General features: G+C 36.7%; 1 protein-coding gene across 3 annotated transcripts in view; it reads left to right on the forward strand.

The window, feature by feature from the left end:
- Positions 1-6,524, forward strand: part of med13.L (mediator complex subunit 13 L homeolog) — a 61,500-nt gene extending 54,976 nt beyond the window's left edge. For all 3 annotated transcript variants that reach the window (XM_018246834.2, XM_041582218.1, XM_018246835.2), the window contains exons 23-30: positions 135-358; positions 449-591; positions 717-875; positions 963-1,148; positions 2,625-2,773; positions 3,157-3,330; positions 3,436-3,536; positions 5,230-6,524. In XM_018246834.2, coding sequence (XP_018102323.1) covers positions 135-358; positions 449-591; positions 717-875; positions 963-1,148; positions 2,625-2,773; positions 3,157-3,330; positions 3,436-3,536; positions 5,230-5,362 — 1,269 coding nt within the window. In that variant the 3' untranslated portion in view covers positions 5,363-6,524. The remainder of the gene's footprint in view (positions 1-134; positions 359-448; positions 592-716; positions 876-962; positions 1,149-2,624; positions 2,774-3,156; positions 3,331-3,435; positions 3,537-5,229) is intronic.
- Positions 6,525-19,451: the final 12,927 nt, after the last annotated feature.

Genomic DNA, 19,451 nt, shown 5'->3' on the forward strand with positions numbered 1-19,451 from the left:
CAATCGTGCATTTATTTTAATAAGAGACTGGAATATATTATTAACTATAAAATATACTACAAAGAGGTAAAATGTGTTGCCATTGTTAATGAATTCTCCATGTAAGTTTCCTAAAAATCTTTTTTTACTTACAGAGACCTGACTGTATCCGTCTGTACACACCACCATTTATTCTGGCTCCTGTGAAGGATAAACAGACTGAGCTTGGTGAAACATTTGGAGAGGCTGGCCAAAAATACAATGTTTTGTTTGTTGGGTACTGCTTATCACATGATCAGCGATGGGTTTTGGCTTCCTGTACAGACCTTTATGGGGAGCTCTTGGAGACCTGCATCATTAATATTGATGTGCCAAACAGGCAAGTTAAATATGCAGTTTATAACTGGTTCAATCGTTTTTGTTTTCAAGAATGTTAATAAACATATTTGTCTCCTCATTATGTTTGTAGAGCACGACGGAAAAAAGGTTCTGCTCGCCGTTGTGGTCTTCAGAAGTTATGGGAGTGGTGCCAAGGGCTTGTGCAAATGAGTTCACTTCCGTGGAGGGTGGTGATAGGGCGCTTAGGAAGGATAGGCCATGGGGAGTTAAAGGGTAAGTGTTCTACTATAATGGCTTCAGAACATGTATTAAACTTTTGAATTTCATTTGCATTTTAATGGTCATTTTGTAAACAGACTTTAAAGCCTTCAATTTTTTTTTTTTAAACTGTGCTACAGACTGGAGCTGTTTGTTGAGCCGCCGCAATCTTCAGTCACTCAGCAAGAGGTTAAAAGACATGTGCCGCATGTGTGGTATATCTGCATCAGATTCTCCCACCATTCTAAGTGCTTGTTTAGTCGCAATGGAGCCACAAGGTTCATTTGTGATCATGCCTGGTATGTGCATTTCACGTCTCACCTATACTGTCCTCTGATTAAAAGTTATGTGTCCAGTGCAAACATCTTATATTTCTTCTTTTGTAGATTCTGTATCAACAGGTTCAGTATTTGGCCGTAGTACGACACTGACCATGCAGACATCTCAGCTGAACACACCACAAGATACATCATGCACTCACATTTTAGTTTTCCCTACATCAGCATCTGTTCAGGTAGCTTCTGCTACATACACCACTGAGAACATAGATCTGGCTTTCAATACAAACAATGGTAAGTTATCATACAGATGGAAGCTATTCTGATACATACAAAAGCTGTAAAGCCATTTATTTCATCTTTGAGCATTTGGCAAAGTTTTGAAAGAAAAAAAGAAATTTAAAATTTGAGAGAATTTAGTAAATTTCAGCATTAACAGTGCCTTGTCATTTGTTAACCTTATTGGTGTTTTAAGGGCTCCATTGTGTTAAAGGGGATGTAAATGCAAAAAATAAAATCCAGTTTTTACTTTCTTTAATGAATTATCTCCAATATACTTTAATTAAAAAATGTGAGTGTATGCAGTGAAATTTCTATTTGCTCTGACTGTTGCAGATAGGAAACTTCAGAAGGTCCCTAACTGCTCTGCAGGGAAACAATCATACTTACGAATAGCAGGGGTAGCCACTCACCTTACTTCTCAAAACTGGAGCAGCTTTGTTTGTTTCCCTGTAGAACAGCCAGGGACCATGTAGAGATTCATATCTGCAGCAGTCAGAGCAAGTAAATGAAGGGGGAATTTCGCTGCATACAATCAGGTTTCTTATATAAAACTGTACAGATTTTTTAATTGAACTATATTGGTGATAGGTTTCTTTTTCAGTTAATAAAGTAAAAATTGGATTTTATTTTTGCGGTTACATCCGTTTCCAACTGCAGGGACAAAGATCATGGAGCCAGATGTAAAAAGATTAACTGGGATTCTATTTGGAGGATTTTTTTTTTTCTGCAGCCACTGGTTTTGGGGTGTTGGAGAAAGTTAGATTACATGACAACACAGGACCCAGTACAGTCTGCATATTCTGATTATTAATCACACTTGCTGTATCTATTATTTGACTTGTGCTCTTTTGATAATTTATGACAATCCCTAAGCAGCAGCTCAGACCACACTGAGCATGTGCATGGTCTTGCAGAGATGTATAACAAAGTTACAAGATGGTGACCCCCTGTGGCCAACTTTGAAAGCATAAATCATTTGTTTTATTAGGCTTCTGGTGCAGTTCATTCATGTTTATGTTTAAACATAAACATTTGTAGTAGTAGTCTATTTTAGACTTTAGTTCCCCTTTAAATTAGTCATTTTCCAACCAGAGAATCACCCGTTCTCATTTATACACACAAACGCAAGTTTATAATCTTTCTACACAGTATGCATCTGACAATAAGACTTGAAACCGGCAGTTTGGCACACACTCAGCAGGACTCCAGGCAGCTGTAAAATTCACTTCACTTTATTACACAAACATAAATCGTCCTAACGCGCTTCGTGTGTTAACACACGTAATCATAGCACAGTATTTAACTTGTCCTACCATGTCAATCCCTGTATTTGGCAGTTGTTCGCTATTGCACAAAATGTCTTTCTTTTCTTATATAAATATAGGTGAGTGCTGAGGTTTCGGTTTTTGCCAGATACTGACATTTATTAACCACATCCTTGCTTAATGGCACACAGACTAAAACATGTTCCCCTTTTTTTTTTTAAAGATGGTGCAGATGGAATGGGAATTTTTGATTTATTAGACACTGGGGATGATTTGGATCCTGATATCATTAACAATCTTCCTACATCTCCAACTGGATCCCAAGGACATTCACCTGGATCCCATTACCCACACGGAGGTGATGCTGGAAAGGTATTATAATTTGTGTCTTGATTTATTTATGTATTTTTTTAATAACTTGTATTCAGATTTTTGTTTTTTAACTTGTAGGCAACTATTCAAATCTAATTGGTGATTAGTCGCTATGGGAAACCACACCAGTGGTATTTAGTAGAACACTGTGCAAGCACCTATTAAAACTTTCATTTCCGGATTTTAAATGTATGGGTCAAGTTAATGCTTAACCAGCTCTTGAGCGGTTTCATTTGTCATGTTTATTATAGGACGTGTTTATAATGCTTATACTACAATAACGGCTAGGATAACTCTGAACAAAGCCCATATTTAAGAACCTCATTCTGGTATATCGTACAATGACTTTGATTTAATGACCATCTTCTGTCCTTTTATTGAAGGGTCAAGGTACAGACCGGCTACTGTCCACAGAGTCCCATGATGAAGTGACTTATATTCTGCAGCAACCTTTGGCACTTGGTTACTTTATATCAACTGCTAAAGCTGGTCCTTTGCCTGACTGGTTCTGGTCAGCATGTCCTCAAGCACAAAATCAGTGCCCGCTCTTTCTTAAGGTAAACAAAAACGTTCAAATTTCCTAGAATAAAGAATATTCATACATTTTCTCTGAATTATTTTTATGATGAATGATGGTCATGATCATGTTTTCTTCTGATCAGGCCTCTTTGCACCTCCATGTGCCTTCAGTGCAATCCGATGAGCTGCTTCATAGCAAACACTCCCACCCACTGGACTCCAATCAGACATCAGATGTGCTCAGGTAATGCAGAGCTGTGTCTTTTTAAATGGCATGTTAAAAATAGCTGGAGGTTAAGGACATGTTATGACTGATTAATCTGATAATGAGTCACTTGTTGGCCTTGCATGTAGTAAAACACAGATGTGTTTAAGGGCAGAGACAGAGATTAGTCGTCTCGTGACAAATCAACTCTTCTTCGGGCGACTAACCTCCCCGCCCGCTAGAATCTAAATGGCCAGCGGGGTGGCACTCGGAGCACTTTGTTTTCCAAAGTTGCCTCACTAGAAAACTTCAGGCGACTTTGGAAAACGAAGCGTTTCTAAGTGTCATCCCACTGGCAATTTACATTCTAGCTGGCGGGAAGGCTTGGAGAGATTAGTCGCCCCGAAGAAGAGGAGGTTTGTTGCTGGGCAACCAATCTCCCCAAATCTGATCATGTGTCTCTGCCCTTCAGGGCAACTAAAATAGCCACCAAAAAAATGTATTGGCTACAGAATCCATAAATGTAAGGTGCATAAATTAAGCATGACAGAGACCTCTAGTGACCAAAAAGAGGCAATACACTGATCGAAAAAATGTTTCTCTATGTTCATGCTATTTTAAAAATCCATTTATTGTATCATTTTAAAAAAACATGACCCCAGCCTAAGCTCCATGTGGGCTTGATGTTTTTTTTAATATGATGCAATAAATGGATTTTTAAAATAGCAATAGGATTTTTTTTTTTAATAAGATAAAATCGTGAATCGTGAGTTTGGTCGCATGCTTTAATAAAAAGATGAGATAAATGAGAGTTTTAGTAAATAACCCATTAAGTGTAGGAAAACATTTAACATGGATTTTTAAAATGAAGGTTCTTTTTATTTAGAGGCTCTTCCAGTAAATTATTATAATGTTGGCTTTAGTGTAAAAACACCTGGCAGTTAGCTTTGGATTGCACTTTATATTTGAATTCAGATCCCCTGATGAGCAGCAGGTCTCTCACTCATTCTTTAGACATGTCCACAGTGGCTGTCACATTATTACTATAACAGAAGTCTTGTTTCTCATGTTCTCAGTCCTCCCGCAAAGGCTTTATATAGGGTATTGGGAGTTGTAGAATGAAGCTCCTGGATGGATTCTCCAATTATATTTTTCTATTGAATATCAAATGTTAACATTGTGTTTCCTTCTCCTGAGAAAATTGTGGCTGTTTGTTAAATGAGCGGTTCACCTTTAAAGGGACATTGTCATGGGAAAACATATTTTTCTGCAAACACATCATTTAATAGTGCTGCTCCAGCAGACTTCTGCATTGAAATCTTTTTATCAAAAGAGCAAACTGATTTTTGTTTATATTTCATTTTGAAATCTGACACGTGGCTACATATTGTCAGTTTCCCAGTAGCCCCCAGTCATGTGACTCTGATACAATTTCACTCACTCTTCACTCAAATTTCCAGCACAGCAGTAATCTCACCCCCTCCCTTTTCATCAACCGCAGCAGCTTCATAAAAAAATGAAAACCAATATAAAAAGGTTTCCGAATACCACTCTCTAAATGAACTTTTAGTATGATGTAAAGTTGAACAACCCCTTTAAGTAGAATTGGCTTCACCTATTCTTGTCAATCTGGAAATGTGCCTTTTAAATTATAAACAAGGGCAGGAAAAAAAGAAATAAAACCTGTTTACTTTGCTCTATTGACCGTGTGTTTTTTATCCCCCCCAATCAGGTTTGTTTTGGAACAGTACAACGCCCTCTCCTGGCTAACCTGTGATCCTGCAACTCAAGACAGACGCTCATGTCTGCCAGTTCACTTTGTGGTGCTGAACCAGTTGTATAATTTTATCATGAACACGCTCTGATCTTTTGGAGCAAAGTGGAAGATTACACAAGAAGAGGATTTCTATTTCTTTCCGAATTTTGGTCCACCCTTCACCCCATATTCATGGATTTGCTTTGTTGATTGCTGACAGCGCCTGTTGCTTTCAAGCAGACCATTTATTACTGACCTCCCACCTATCAAACCATTTTCAATGTTATAAACCATTTTGGATTATTGCTTTAAACACAGACACACACACAAAATCTATTCTTTGAAAGTCTCAATGACACTTTCACAATCATCTCCAGTCTCAGTATTTGTTACGAATAGGATCCTCTCTGGCATAAAGTGTATCTAAAAGCTCGGGGATAATGTGGAACAATGAGGAGTTTCATCACATGACTTTTAAACATCCTGAGGAAGTTCTATGGATTCAAAACCTATTATCAATAGAAAAAAAATGCCTGCATCTCTTATTTATTGTAAGTTTTTAAATGTATAAATTGTCTTATATTTCTTAATCTCTTTTATAAAAAAAAAAAACTTTTTTCCTAGAAGGTTTATACTGCCTTCTTGCTTTAAAGCAATTGGTCTAAAATATATGTACTCGTCTTAATTAAAAGTTGCAGTAGGTTGCTTTTAGAGTATTATTTTTTGTAAGGGGGGTGGGCAGGAGGAACTTAAAAAATTTGTATCGTCTCGATGTACAGAATGTTGGCAGTTTAGGAGCGTTAATGTCCATACCATTGTGTGCGGGGGTTTTACCGCTAAGCTGCAGAGAACTTGTACAGTAATGAACTTCACTGTGTTTATAAATTTGAAAAGAAAAAAAAAAGGTACCGGGTCTTACGTTTTTATAATCGCACCTCCGCAAACAGAGTAACCTGATGGCAATATATCATTGAATATTTAGGTGGTGGTTTAACCTGTAGTGACAAATAAACTCTGGTTGAATTTCTTTAAAAATATTGCTCCACGGCAATGTCGTGAGGCCCGTTGCTATGGGATACTATTTTTTTTTTTTATCAGTTCTAAATGGTGTGGGGAAAATACTTGTATGCCCTAAAATGACATTTAGATAACATTAAATACCTAATGAAAATCAACCCCCCCCCCTTTAATGAGAAGCAGTCCATCTGGAGTATTTTTTTTTCCATTTTATTTTTTCTGTGTTATGTAAATACATTATCTTATTGATGGCATTCTGGCTTTTTTTTTTTTTTTTTCTATGACTTTTTTTATTTTTTTTGTGTGGTCTAAAGAAAAATCGTCTTGGCAATTTCCTCTATTTGCAGACCTACTTGGAAAGGAATTCAATTGTGTTCAGATAAAGAAATGCAAGTTTTGTAAATACAGAGTATTTACTTTAACATACAGAGAAAAAAACCACCAAGTTTGCATTATATGTATATATAATTATACATAGAGAAATATATAAATATTTAAGAAAGTATCGTTTTGTTTTCTTTAAAATGAAATACTTGGTGACAAAGAAAAGTCCCCAGATGTAAATTTCGATTGGTCAAATTTTCGAGTTCATGGGAGTTTTAATTCGACCCTTGATAAATGCGCCTCTAAGTGTTTGCGATAAGGATACACTCTCTTAAAGGGGTGGTTCACCTTTAAGGTAACTTTTATTATGTTATAAATGGCCATTTCTAAGCCACTTTTCAATTGGTCTTCATTATTTACTTTTTATAGTTATTTGCCCCTTTTCTTTTGACTCTTTGCAGCTTTCAAATGGGCGTCACTGACTCCCTTCTAAAAAACAAATGCTCTGTAAGGCTACACATGTATTGTTATTGTTACTTTTTATTCCTGATCCTTCTATTCAGGCCTCCCCTATTCATATTCCATTCAAATTAATGCATGGTTGCTAGGGTAACTTGGAGCCTAGTTACCAGAATATCACTCTCTACATTATACTAAAAGTTATCTCCAAGATGAACAACCCCTTTAACTGAGCCATTTCTACATTCTCTCGCTTTAATAATGTGGCTTTTACTCAAGCAACAAATGTTTGTGCTTTTAGAAACGTTCCCTTGGTTGTAATAATGTCACATGCGACACGGTGCATTTTATAAAATGGCAGCATAACCATTCCATGTGTGGGGTTTGCCTAATGTAGAAGCATTACTGACTGGAACGAGAGAGACTTTGTGTTCTGCTTTTGGAAACGTAAAATGATCACGTTTGTGTATTTTCCTGGCAGTTGTGTTTCTCCTCCCCAATGTCTCTTCCCCCTCCTTTTTTCCCCATTCAACCACTAGATTTAAAGCCCTCCAGCTTCTGTGTGGCTCTGTGCTACCGCCCTACAACATTTTGGCCATCTCCCTCTTAAATTAGGCCACTTTTTAGGCGTTAATATATATTGCGCTTGCTACCATTAATAGCATTTTATTTTTAACACTATTGCTATTTGTTCTTGTTTATTTTCTTTATACTCCACAATGTTGGCACATCAGATAGGAGAAGGCTGTTATGGTCTCTCTCAGCTGAGACCTCAAGCTCCTTTCCCACCTGCATTTTTATTTTAACCACTTCAGCCTTAAAGGGACAATAACACCAAAAATGAAAGTGTGTAGAAGTAATAAGAATATAATGTACTGTAGTTTTGCACTGGTACAACTGCCATGTTTACTTTAGAAACACTACTATAGTTTATATAAACAAGCTGATGTAGCCATGGGGGCAGCCGTTCAAGCTGGAAAAGAGAAAAAGGCACAGGATACACAGCGCATAACAGATAAGCCCTGTAGTATCTACTATTTACCCTGTGCTTGAATGGCTGCCCCCATGGCTACACAGCAGCTTGTTTATATAAACTATAGTTTTGTTTCTGAAGCATACACACCAGTTTTGTCAGGGAAGAGCAACACTACATTATATTATCATTCCATTAAAACATTTTAATTTTTTTTTGGTGGTACTAATCCTTTAAATGGTTTGAAATCCAAGCAATTTAATGCCGATAAATGTGACCATCCATATTTCAGTGGGATAGTGAACATTCAGCTATGACTGAACTCCAGGCCTGGTTTGTTCCAAGGACCAGCAGATATCTGAAATAGTCGTCATTTGGAAAACATTTATTATGTATACAAGAATAAGCAATATTTGACCATCTAGATCAGGGGTCCCCATCCTTTAGAACCGTGAGCAACATTCAGAAGAAAGAGTTGGGGAGCAGCACAAGCAAGAGAAATGTTCTTGGGGTGTCAAATAAGTGCTGTGATTGGTCATTTGGTAGCAACTATGTGGATTGTCAACCTACATTGAAGCTCTGTTTGGCAATACAGCTGGATTTTATATAACTAAAACTTGGAATTCAAAAATAATCACCTGCTTTGAGACCAAAGCAGGTGATTGGTTGGAGAGACAAGTTATTCATGAGCAGCTGGTTGTGGATCACTGATGTAGATACTGCAGGACGAGTGTTTCCTCCATAGTTCAGCCAACGGTAGAATATAGAACCTTGACATATGGTACCTAGATCACATGCCTTTATTGCTTTGCACCTTTGCACTTATTGTCTGTGCACTTTGTGACCAGAGCACGGAGATGCTTAGAGAATGAAGAGTGCTAAGGAATAATTGTGATAAAAACACTTTAAAATAATAAAAATTAAAATAATTTATTTGGGTTAAAACCATTGCACCCCCCAGTTGTCCAAAACTGAAATTTCAGGACAAAGAAAATCTACTCTTTGGTCGTCTTGCTCTCAGACAGAGATGTGAGTTTTGTTTGGCTGCTCTATGATAGAAAAGCTTCTAGCTCCAGTGTCAGGAACAAAGAATAGCTTTACACAGGTCAGATGGGTTTCTTACTGGAGAATCTTGCAATTTTAAACTCTGAAGAGAGAGAGGGAATATTGCTCCAAAAAAAAATACAACCTTAGTATTGGCAGTAGTATATTGTCACAACCACAGAGATGGATTCTTAAAACAACAATGCAATAATAACAGAGCCTCCAGATGTCAGAGTATCCATGCTGGAGAACCCGCCTGCTCTATTTAGCACCTAAACCGCATGATATCGGCCCTTCTGAAGTTTGTTTACAGCTTAATATTGGCAAACAAAGTATGATTTAGCAATGGAAAATGTTGTGATGGGAATCACTGGCCCTTGCTTTGAAACAGCAGTCTCCTGAACTTCATGGTCTACTTCAGGGGTCCCCAACATTTTGTACTTGTGAGCCACATTCAAATGTAAACAACAGTTGGAGAGAAACATAAACATGAAAAAGTCCATGGGGATGCCAAATAAGGGCTGCTATTGGCGGTTTGGTAGCCCCTATATGGACTGGTAGCTTACAGGAGGCTCGGTTTGGCAGTACATCTGCTTTTTTATGCAATTAAAACTTGCCTCCAAGCCAGGGATTATCACTTTCTTTGATGCCACTAGGAGCAACATCCACGGGATTGGTGAGCAACATGTTGCTCGCGAGTTACTGGTTGGGGATCACTGGTCTACTTGATGTCAGGCGATTGTTAATTCATTGGTTGTCCCTTTAAATTTACTTGTCCTTGAAGTATTGGAGCATTTAGTCAGGTTAACCGTTTTCCAGGAGAATGAGTCTTTGTATCAATTCAATTCACAATTCTCTCTGTGTTTCATGGGAGATCAGAAGTGAGACTGATACAATTAAGAGACATGCTAGAAGACACAACCTTGTGTTATGGTGCAGTGGAATAAAACCTTTCCATCGATGAAATGACGGTTATTGTGTCTCTCTTGGTTCCATGTGAATTAAACACACCGCCACTATTTTTTTGTCAGTTTTTCCTTTCCCTTTGGGTAACTTTTACAACTTACATTGCTCGATCAGTCACACTAACGGACTGAGAAGAGTTTGTTTTGGGGGGAAATCCATTTTTTTTCCCCCCAATGATGGATTTCCTAAAAGGTATTGCTGGTATATAAAATGCTTTCACCATGAAAAAAAAACCCTCTCTGAAAATGCAGAATACCTTTTTTTTTTTTTACTTCCCCTTTTGTATGTTTAATTTTACTAAAGGGCTAATTTTCATTTATTTAATATATTTTAAATTAAGTTTTATATCTTTATTTTGGGCTTTTTATGCACCAACAGCATTTTCCTTCATTAACACGTGAAATGATTGCCGTTTAACATATAATTAAATATCTTATATGTAAGGCAAAGCTGATAATGCCAATGACATTTGAATTTCTTACAAACGATATCCCTACCCTCCTTTCCATGTCACGGAATTTTATTGAATATATTTTTTAGGACTTTACAGAAGACTATGGCCACAAGCAATCAACAAGGAAAACATTTTTTTTATTGAAATTAGCCATTTTATGCCCTTAAATTGAGCAAATATCTTCTTGGGTGCAATTTTTGTTTTGATCCATGATTGGTGTTCCTGCTGCCTTGAAGCACATCCATCCTTGATTTCTCATAGTGTATGGCAAGAAATTTCTATACTCATAAGATGAAAACATATTAAATCTATTTTATTTCTAAAGAGGAGGGTGGCCAAGACAATGGTATTAAGAGATTAAATATCTTAGCATTTCAGTGCAGGTAGCTGGTCCCTACGTTAGGACCATAATAGATTATATTCAGTGGATTAAGGTTTCTTCCACTGCAATGGTTAATGGTCCAAGTGTTATTTTGTTTTCTTTTCCCACCTAAATGCAAAACGAAGAACAAATATTTTTGCTGCCAAGTGCCATAAATAGAATTGTACAGAATGTGGTTATGGAATTGAAAAGTTTATACATAAAAGAAAATAAATTATTCATGAAGCCTTCCTTGCGTTGTCTCTTAATTAAAAACAACAACCGTTATGCTTTTAGAGTGATAACCTTTAGTTCCTTCGTGAATGAATCTGCATCAGGAAGACCTTCCTCAAGAAAACCTGCTGCTAGCAATTCACTCTTACAGAGTAGATAAGGCTGGAAAAGGAAACCTACATCAAGTCAAACCTTTTGTCCAAGTGAATGTTTACATTTGAGCTGTTCCAGAAGAAGGCAAAAGTAACTCCTGGTAGGACATATATCTAGTAATCAATGGGTACTCGACTGAACAATAATAGTCTGATAATTATATAACCTACAAAAAATAGCAAGGAGAATGTGTTTGAAGAATTAGTACAGGAATACCTGTACTACCTTGGTACCTGGGGTTTTCCAGACTTTGGATCTTCATGCTTTATGTCTACTAAAAAAGAGTATTTTTAAATACAGTAAACCCCCATTTTACATTTTTCAGGGGACCAGAAAAAAATTAGTGTAAAATCCAAGAAGGTGTAAAATCAGGGAATTGTATTCTGCATAATATATAGGTGGGACCACAACAATGTAAAATGAGGGGCAACCTAAAAGCAGGGGATGTAAAATTGAGGTTCTACTGTATTAAAGGAACAGTAACACCAAAAACTAAAAGTGTTTTAAAGTAATGAAAATATCATGTAGTGTTGCCCTGCACTGGTAAAACTGATGTGTTTGCTTCAGAAACACTACTATAGTTCATATAAACAAGCTGCTGAGTAGCAATGGCGGAAATTGAAAAACGGCTAAATGGCACAGGATAAATAAAGGATAACAGATAACATTATGTTCTACAGAGCTTATCTGCTGTGTAACTTGAGCCTTTTCTCCTTTGAACAGCTGTCCCCATTGCTACACAGCAGCTTATTTATATAAACAATAGTAGTGTTTGTGAAGTAAACACAGCAGTTTTACCAGTGCAGGACAACACTGCATTATATTTTTATTACTTTAAATCACTTTCATTTTTTGATGTTACTAGTCCTTTAAACCCAATTGTTTTGCCTCCAGTATTCATAGCTTGGTTAGGATCAAGTACAATGTACTGTTTTATTATTACAGATTAAATGAAGAATTAATTAAAATGGCCTTCCCGTATTTCAGAGCTTTCTGGATAACTGATTTCTAAATAAAAGTTCCCATACGTTCTAAAGTCTGGCATTCAGTATATTATACTGCAGCTCTGTCTCTAGGGCACTTGAAAATCCTGTTTGCCAGATCAGAAATAGGGATTTTTACATACTGGGACCACTCCCCTGTAATAACGAATTTTACAATACCACACACTCTTAAACATGAGTTTAATTGGAGATTGAATGATTATTTGTTACTCCTTGGCCGAGATTGAAAATTGCATAATGTTACCACCAAATGGGAAAAGCCCGGGACCTGAGGGTTATACAGTATTATTCTATAAAGTTTTTAAAAAAAGATATTTCTCCTTACTTATTGGAATACTTCAATTCCATTGATAATATCAACAGATTTCATCCACAGGCACAAGAAGCCCATATTACTTTAATTCCTAAACCAGAGAAAGACCCACAGTTATGTACGAGTTATAGACCGATTTCTCTGATAAATGTGGATCTAAAAATTTATGCAAAGATCTTAAGCACTAGATTAAAAGAACACTTACCAGAGTTAATCCATCAGGACCAAGCGGGTTTTGTACCGAAAAGACGGGGAAAAGAGAATGCGGCCAAAGTCATTTCACTAATAAGGTACTCACAGATAAAAAATTTACCTACAGTGTTACTTACTACAGATGCGGAGAAGGCTTTTGACAGAGTTTCTTGGATGTTTCTAGAAAAAGTACTAATGGGATTTGGTCTGGGAGAAAAAATTAGACAGAGAATTTTAGCATTATACGGCAACCTGTCTGCAAAATTAAAAGTTAATGGATCGTTATCAGCCAAGGTTACAATACTTAATGGGACGAGGCAAGGGTGTCCACTTTCCCCAATTTTGTTTATCTTTATAATGGAATCCCTCCTAGCTCATATAAGGAAAAATTCAAACATACTAGGTCTAAAGGTAGATGGTAAAGAATATAAGTGTATAGCTTTTGCAGATGACTTGTTAATGTGTATTACAAATCCCCTAATATCTCTCCCTAATATAGTGGCCCTTTTGAAAACCTTTGGAGATGTCTCCAACTTTAAAGTTAATTATTCCAAGTCTGAAATTTTAAATATCAATACCTCAGATAGAGTATTCTCCTCAATAAAACAAAATTTTATATTTAAATGGGCAAATAGTAGCATCAAGTACGTAGGTGTACAAATTCATTCTGATCTAAGTAAACTGTACGAGGAGAATTATGTTCCCTTAGTGCCAACTCTACAAAAATTAAGAAAAATGGGATAAATTACAACTTTCTTGGTTTGGCAGGATACAAGCCATTAAAATGATATTATTACCAAAAATATTGTACCTATTTCAGGTATTACCAATATTTCTTCCCCAGTCCTTCTTTTCCTCTATACAGACTATGCTAATAAGATTTATATGGAGAGGCAAAAACCCAAGATTGAAATACAACCTTTTAATGCAGCCCAAAAACAAAGGATGGTTAGGATTACCGGATATGCATTTATATTATATATCAGTTCACTTAGAACGAATCCGCAGTTGGTTTAGCGTAAAGGAAAAGAAGGACTGGTGCACTTTGGAACAGGCCTTTTTCTCTTATCCTATTGAAAATACCTTGTGGGTTGAAAATCAGACTTTGCTTAAAGAACCATTAAAACATCCCTTGATAGGGGCCATGTTGAATGTATGGTTAAAGAACAAAGGAAGATATAAACTTACACGTGCCCCTTACCTACTTCAGCCGTTAATGTATAATCCGGAATTTCTGCCTAGTATGGAAAGGGGCTCCTTCAATAGGTGGAATGATTGGGAAAATAGAAATACTAGAATTAGAGATTTGTGCATAGACAACAAACTGATACCCTTAGTTGACATTCAGAAGCGCTGGGGATCCCACCCGAGAGATATCGGGGATTATAATGAACTTCTTGGGTTCACTCAAGTCAATAAATCATTGAATTGGAATAGATCAGCAACTAGTTGGGAAAAAATACTCATGGCACCACCAGAGGTTGATAAAATACTCGCCAAAGCTTATAAAATTCTTTTAAGCTCAGTGGCCACCCCTATCTCAGAAAACTACCTTCTGTATTACATGGGATAAAGAGTTAAATATTAATACATCAGACTACATGTGGGAATCTATATTTAAATCAATTCATAAATCATCAAGAGCCTCAAAGACTAGGGAGGCATTTTATAAATTGGTCACCTTACTCCCGCCAAATTAAATAAAATATCTCCCAATTTCCCAGTTAATTGTTGGAGATGTAAGGTAAATAAAGGTACACATGATCATTTATGGCTGACATGCCCATACTTAATCCCATATTGGGAAAAAATTATTAAAGTGGTAAATAAAGTTACTAATAGCGATTTTCGAATAGAAAATCATGCTTTAATTCTGTTGAATATCCACCCGGGTTCTGTTTTGACTGACCCTCTCACTCTACATTTATTCCATGTGGCTAGGGCAATGATTCCTCAAAAATGGAAATCTATTAATCCCCCAACGCTTTCCAAGTGGTTAAATAAAGTAGAAGAAATCAGACGCCTAGAAGAGCTAACTCACATTTACAAAATAGCAGCAACAATTATTGGACTATTAGGCAGCCGTTGATTGAATATTTAGAGAACGGCTAACTGTATGGAAACAAAATTTAAATATCATAGTACTGTTGGACCAATTGCTATGCCAAGTATAAATTGTAAGGAATCTATGTGACCCCCCCTCCTCTATACCCTTTTTTTTTTCTTTCTGTATCCCCTTCCCCCATCTATAATGTCTTATAATTTAAAAACTTAAATAAAGATATTACAAAAAAAAAAATCCTGTTGGTAAGTGAACAGTGACATTTATTTTTGTTTGCTTCATATGTGAAATGAAGGTTATTGGAGGGTTTAAGAGCAACGTAAGAACCAATCAGGTCCGATGATTGAATATCATTAGGAATCCTGTGCAAATTCATTAGGAGATGACGGTATTCATTGTTCTATGAGGTCCTCGCTCCAACTAGGCTTTCATTTAACCTTAGTCGATGTCTGCCTGATATTAGCCAGGGAGACTGAGATTTTGGCTGAGATTTGACTGAGATTTTGGCCCTGCATATGTGCTAGTGAGCTGCCAACTCAAGAAATGATAGATAGGATTATGTAAATATGCTAGCATCATTTTTCCAATTGACACCTTTACCTTAGCCTAGACACACAAGTCTACCGGACCCCTTAACAATGGGCATTCACATTTAAATATCTGGGAGTCCATATCCATTGGGACCTGAACAAATTCCTAGAATGAAACCTACAGCCATTACTTTCACTACTAGACACCAAAACCAAGGCCTGGAGTTCCCTTCCACTAACACTGCTTGGGAGGATAAACCTCTTTAAAATGATTCTACTTCCTAAGTTTACATACCTGTTTCGCCAAGCACCTATCCACATACCCAGCAAGTATTTAAGTAAATTGAAATCTCCGCTCTCTACGATGTACTGGGCTTCATCAGCACCCCGGACATCTCTTACAAACCTCCAACACCCTGTTTTTAAGACAGACATTTTGTGCATACTGCTACTAAAAAATGCCTTACCCTTTAAACAAAACAGGGATTGTTTGTCTATATATTACAATATATTTAAGCTGGCCAACTACGTCAAAGTCATCCCATATCTGGCCAGTCCTATGCTCAATTTTCATCGGATTCATTAAGAATCCCTGTTTTGTTTAAAGGGTAAGGCATTTTTTAGTAGCAGTATGCACAAAATGTCTGTCTTAAATATATTGATAATGGGTTGAGTGCAGAGGAATCTTGTATTTGTCTATTTGAGAAATGGACTCACGATAGCCCACAAATTACCCCAGAAATATGGACAGATATACTAGAAACCCACAGTACAATGTTAATCAGCTCCAAGGACAAAATTGTATAATTTAGGTATATACACAGATCCTATGTCACTCCTCACAGTCTCCTTCTCATGAACCCAATGATACCTGATAGTTGCCCTAAAAGCAATCACTCACCTGCAGATTATATTCACATGGTATGGAAATGTCGGGATATTCCAAAATAGTTTTCTGGCACTAATAATTCCTCTTGACTCAGCAATACTCATACTAAATTAAGTAGAAGAAACCGCCCCCAACCCAGCAGAAAGGGCACTCAATCCCTTCATATCAGCTAACATACTGGAGTAGAGGCTGACCCTAAAATTAAATAAACATTGGTCACAATGGCTCTCTGAGCACATACTAACCTTACTACCCCAAAATGATTTACAGACAAGGAATAGCCCCCTCCAAGTTTTGAGGAATGACAGTAACACTTATTAATTTGGGAAAATAGCAGTTGTTTATTGTTACAAGTTCAATATACAAATGAAAATAAATACTTGTACACCTGGTATCGGATAGGACATACACTCTGTGAATAAGGCACACATTTAAAATATCATATTTGTAAGAAAAATGTGCTTGCCTTATTTATGATACATATAGGAATAACTGTTACAAAGTCCTTGATACATGCTATAATTTTGTAAATGTATATTTGCTATGTATTTCCTTTTCTTTTTTGTTTCTTCATTTTACTGGGAGAAAACCAAAAATCTCAATAAAAAAGAATTTATGAAAAAAATAAATATGCTATCGTAGCCGAAGGATGAAACCACTAGCGTATTTATGCAGCTGTCGACTTTTTATAAAAACTATGGCGCGGAGCGTGCCAAAAACGATACAGATATCCGCATGTGTTCAGGGCCTAACAACAGAACAATGGGAAGGTAACCAGATAGCCGCTCCCTAACACAAGATAACAGCTGCCTGGTAGACCTGAGTACAGCACTCAAAAGTAAAATCCAGGTCCTACTGAGACACATTCAGTTACATTGGAGAAACAACAGCCTGCCAGAAAGCAGTCTCTTTATGAAAGCACATGACCAGGCAAAATGACCTGAGATGGCTGCCTACACACCAATATTACAACTAATAATTGCTGGTTCGGGAATGAAATGTTATATTGTAGAATGAATTATTTGCAGTGTACACAGTGTAATTTAGAAATAAAAACTACATCATTAAAATCATGACAGAATCCCTTTAAGATCGGGAATTGACAAATGTCTGGCAAATAACACTGCTAATACATGACCTGCAGGTCGTCAATGTGTTTGTTATTGACTCTATACAAAAACAAAGTGATGACCTGCAATGCATGTTGCCCTTGCTAAGGATTTGTCAGTGTGAAATATCTAAATAATAAAAAGGAAAGGACACCTGTACACAACGGAATCAGAAGGGGGTGGCTAGTTTCCATTGGATGATATGTTTTACTCCATTTAGAATTTTTCAAGACAACTTCTTGAGTGGATAGAGAGTACAGAGAAAGGGAAGAAGAATAGGGAATGAAAGAAGAGGGGGAGAGTTAGGGGACTTATGCACTGGAGGGTTTGACATATAGACACCAAGGGGGACATTAATCAAATGTCGAATCTTAGAGGTTTTTTTATAGCTTGAATGGAAAAAACTCGAATCAGCAAGTTTGGGGTGAGCAACCCGAAAACTCAAATTGATCAAGTTTTTGGCGAAACCCCCCCCCAATAAAAACCTCAAATTGATCAAGTTATGGACTAGAGGGCAAAACCCTCTGAAAAAAACTTGATCATCATAAAGGCTATTAACATCTTCAAATGGTTCAAGGGACCTCTGCCATTGACTCCTACATGAACTGGACAGCTTTTACATGGTGTAGTTTCGGATTCAAGCTATTTCCAGGGTCAGGGATTAATAAATCTTTAAAACAAAATCGTGGGTTTTTTTTAACCGTAGAAATTCAAATTTTGTGTAAAACACACTCAATCCTTAATAAATCTGCCCCCCAATGTCTCTATGGTTGAGATTCAACCACAAAGGTATGGTTAATTAATATTTCCCCATAAGTGCCATTGCCCTCTTAGAGGGATTTTCATATTGAAATTCAAGTATAATAGCAAAAGGTTTTTCTAAGTTAAGATAAGTAGCTTTATGTTTGGTAGGGTGGTTTGTGTCCAGTTCTGAGCTAATATGTTCCTGCATATGAACAGTATATAACATAGCTCAGAATTTGTCCACTGTCCTCTCTTCAGTGGTTGGAGTATCCATCCTAGTAAGGCAGTTTTTAGTAACGGTTTCACTTTTGTAGTCAATACGTCTATAAGGGTATTAGTGCAGGTATAAAACCATGAGTGTCATGCCATTTTCAACACTTAAAAGATCAACATATTTGCTGTAGTCACCTACTGACTTGTATAACAGGTGGGCACAGAAGATGTCCTAGAATTGGCCATTCTATAACATACCAAAAGTTAGCTAAAAGATGAACCACCCCTTTAAATTACTGGGCCAGTGGTATTTTCTAGGCTGCCTCCTCTGCCTGCACCATCCTCTCATTATAGCAGATCAGTAAAACATTCTGAACAGTTGTATTGTAAGAGGCTTATAGTTATCACAGTTAACCAAAATCAGAATGAATCATAAAAGCCCATGAAGATTGAAGTCTTATGTATTCTTATTATGTACTTCTTTGTATGTACTGAATGGGATAGTATGATGGTTATGAAAATGAGGATTAGTTTCATTTTCCTAGTCACATATTTATGTACCTAAATATATATATACCTAAATCTAATAAAAAAGACAAAATAATAACAAAGGTCTTTGGACGAGTTACTTTCAAAACATATTAAAAGTTCATTTTTAAATAGTTGCCTGATTAAAAATTACAGTTGCCTTTAGTTAACAATAGTATGGCTTGTGGCCAACAAGTTGATGACATCACAGTGAGGAGGAAGCAATTGAATTGTGACATCACAATGCAACTGACAGCATCATTCAAAGCGCTCACACTTGAGCTGCATTTGCAAAAGCAACATCACAAGAGAAACACCAGAAATTAATTGAGAATAAATATGGATACATCAACATCGAAAAACATCACTAGACATCGTTTAAAAGCAAGAACTCGACAACGCTCAATGACTCGTCCACCCTTCAAGAATGATTCAGTTAAAAATTCCTACTGGGACAAAGTGGGGATTGAACCAGATATTCAGGGCCTGTTTAATGAATTTAATAGCGAATACTTTTATGGAAAGTTGCCTCAAGTTAACTTAAAATGGACCTACAGGATTTCTACGTAAGTCATGAACTAAAATATATGATAACATAATGGTTAGAGGCTGATAGATCCTGGTTAAAA

The sequence above is a fragment of the Xenopus laevis genome, chromosome 2L (genome assembly GCF_017654675.1).
Source record: "Xenopus laevis strain J_2021 chromosome 2L, Xenopus_laevis_v10.1, whole genome shotgun sequence".
Lineage (NCBI taxonomy): Eukaryota > Metazoa > Chordata > Amphibia > Anura > Pipidae > Xenopus > Xenopus laevis.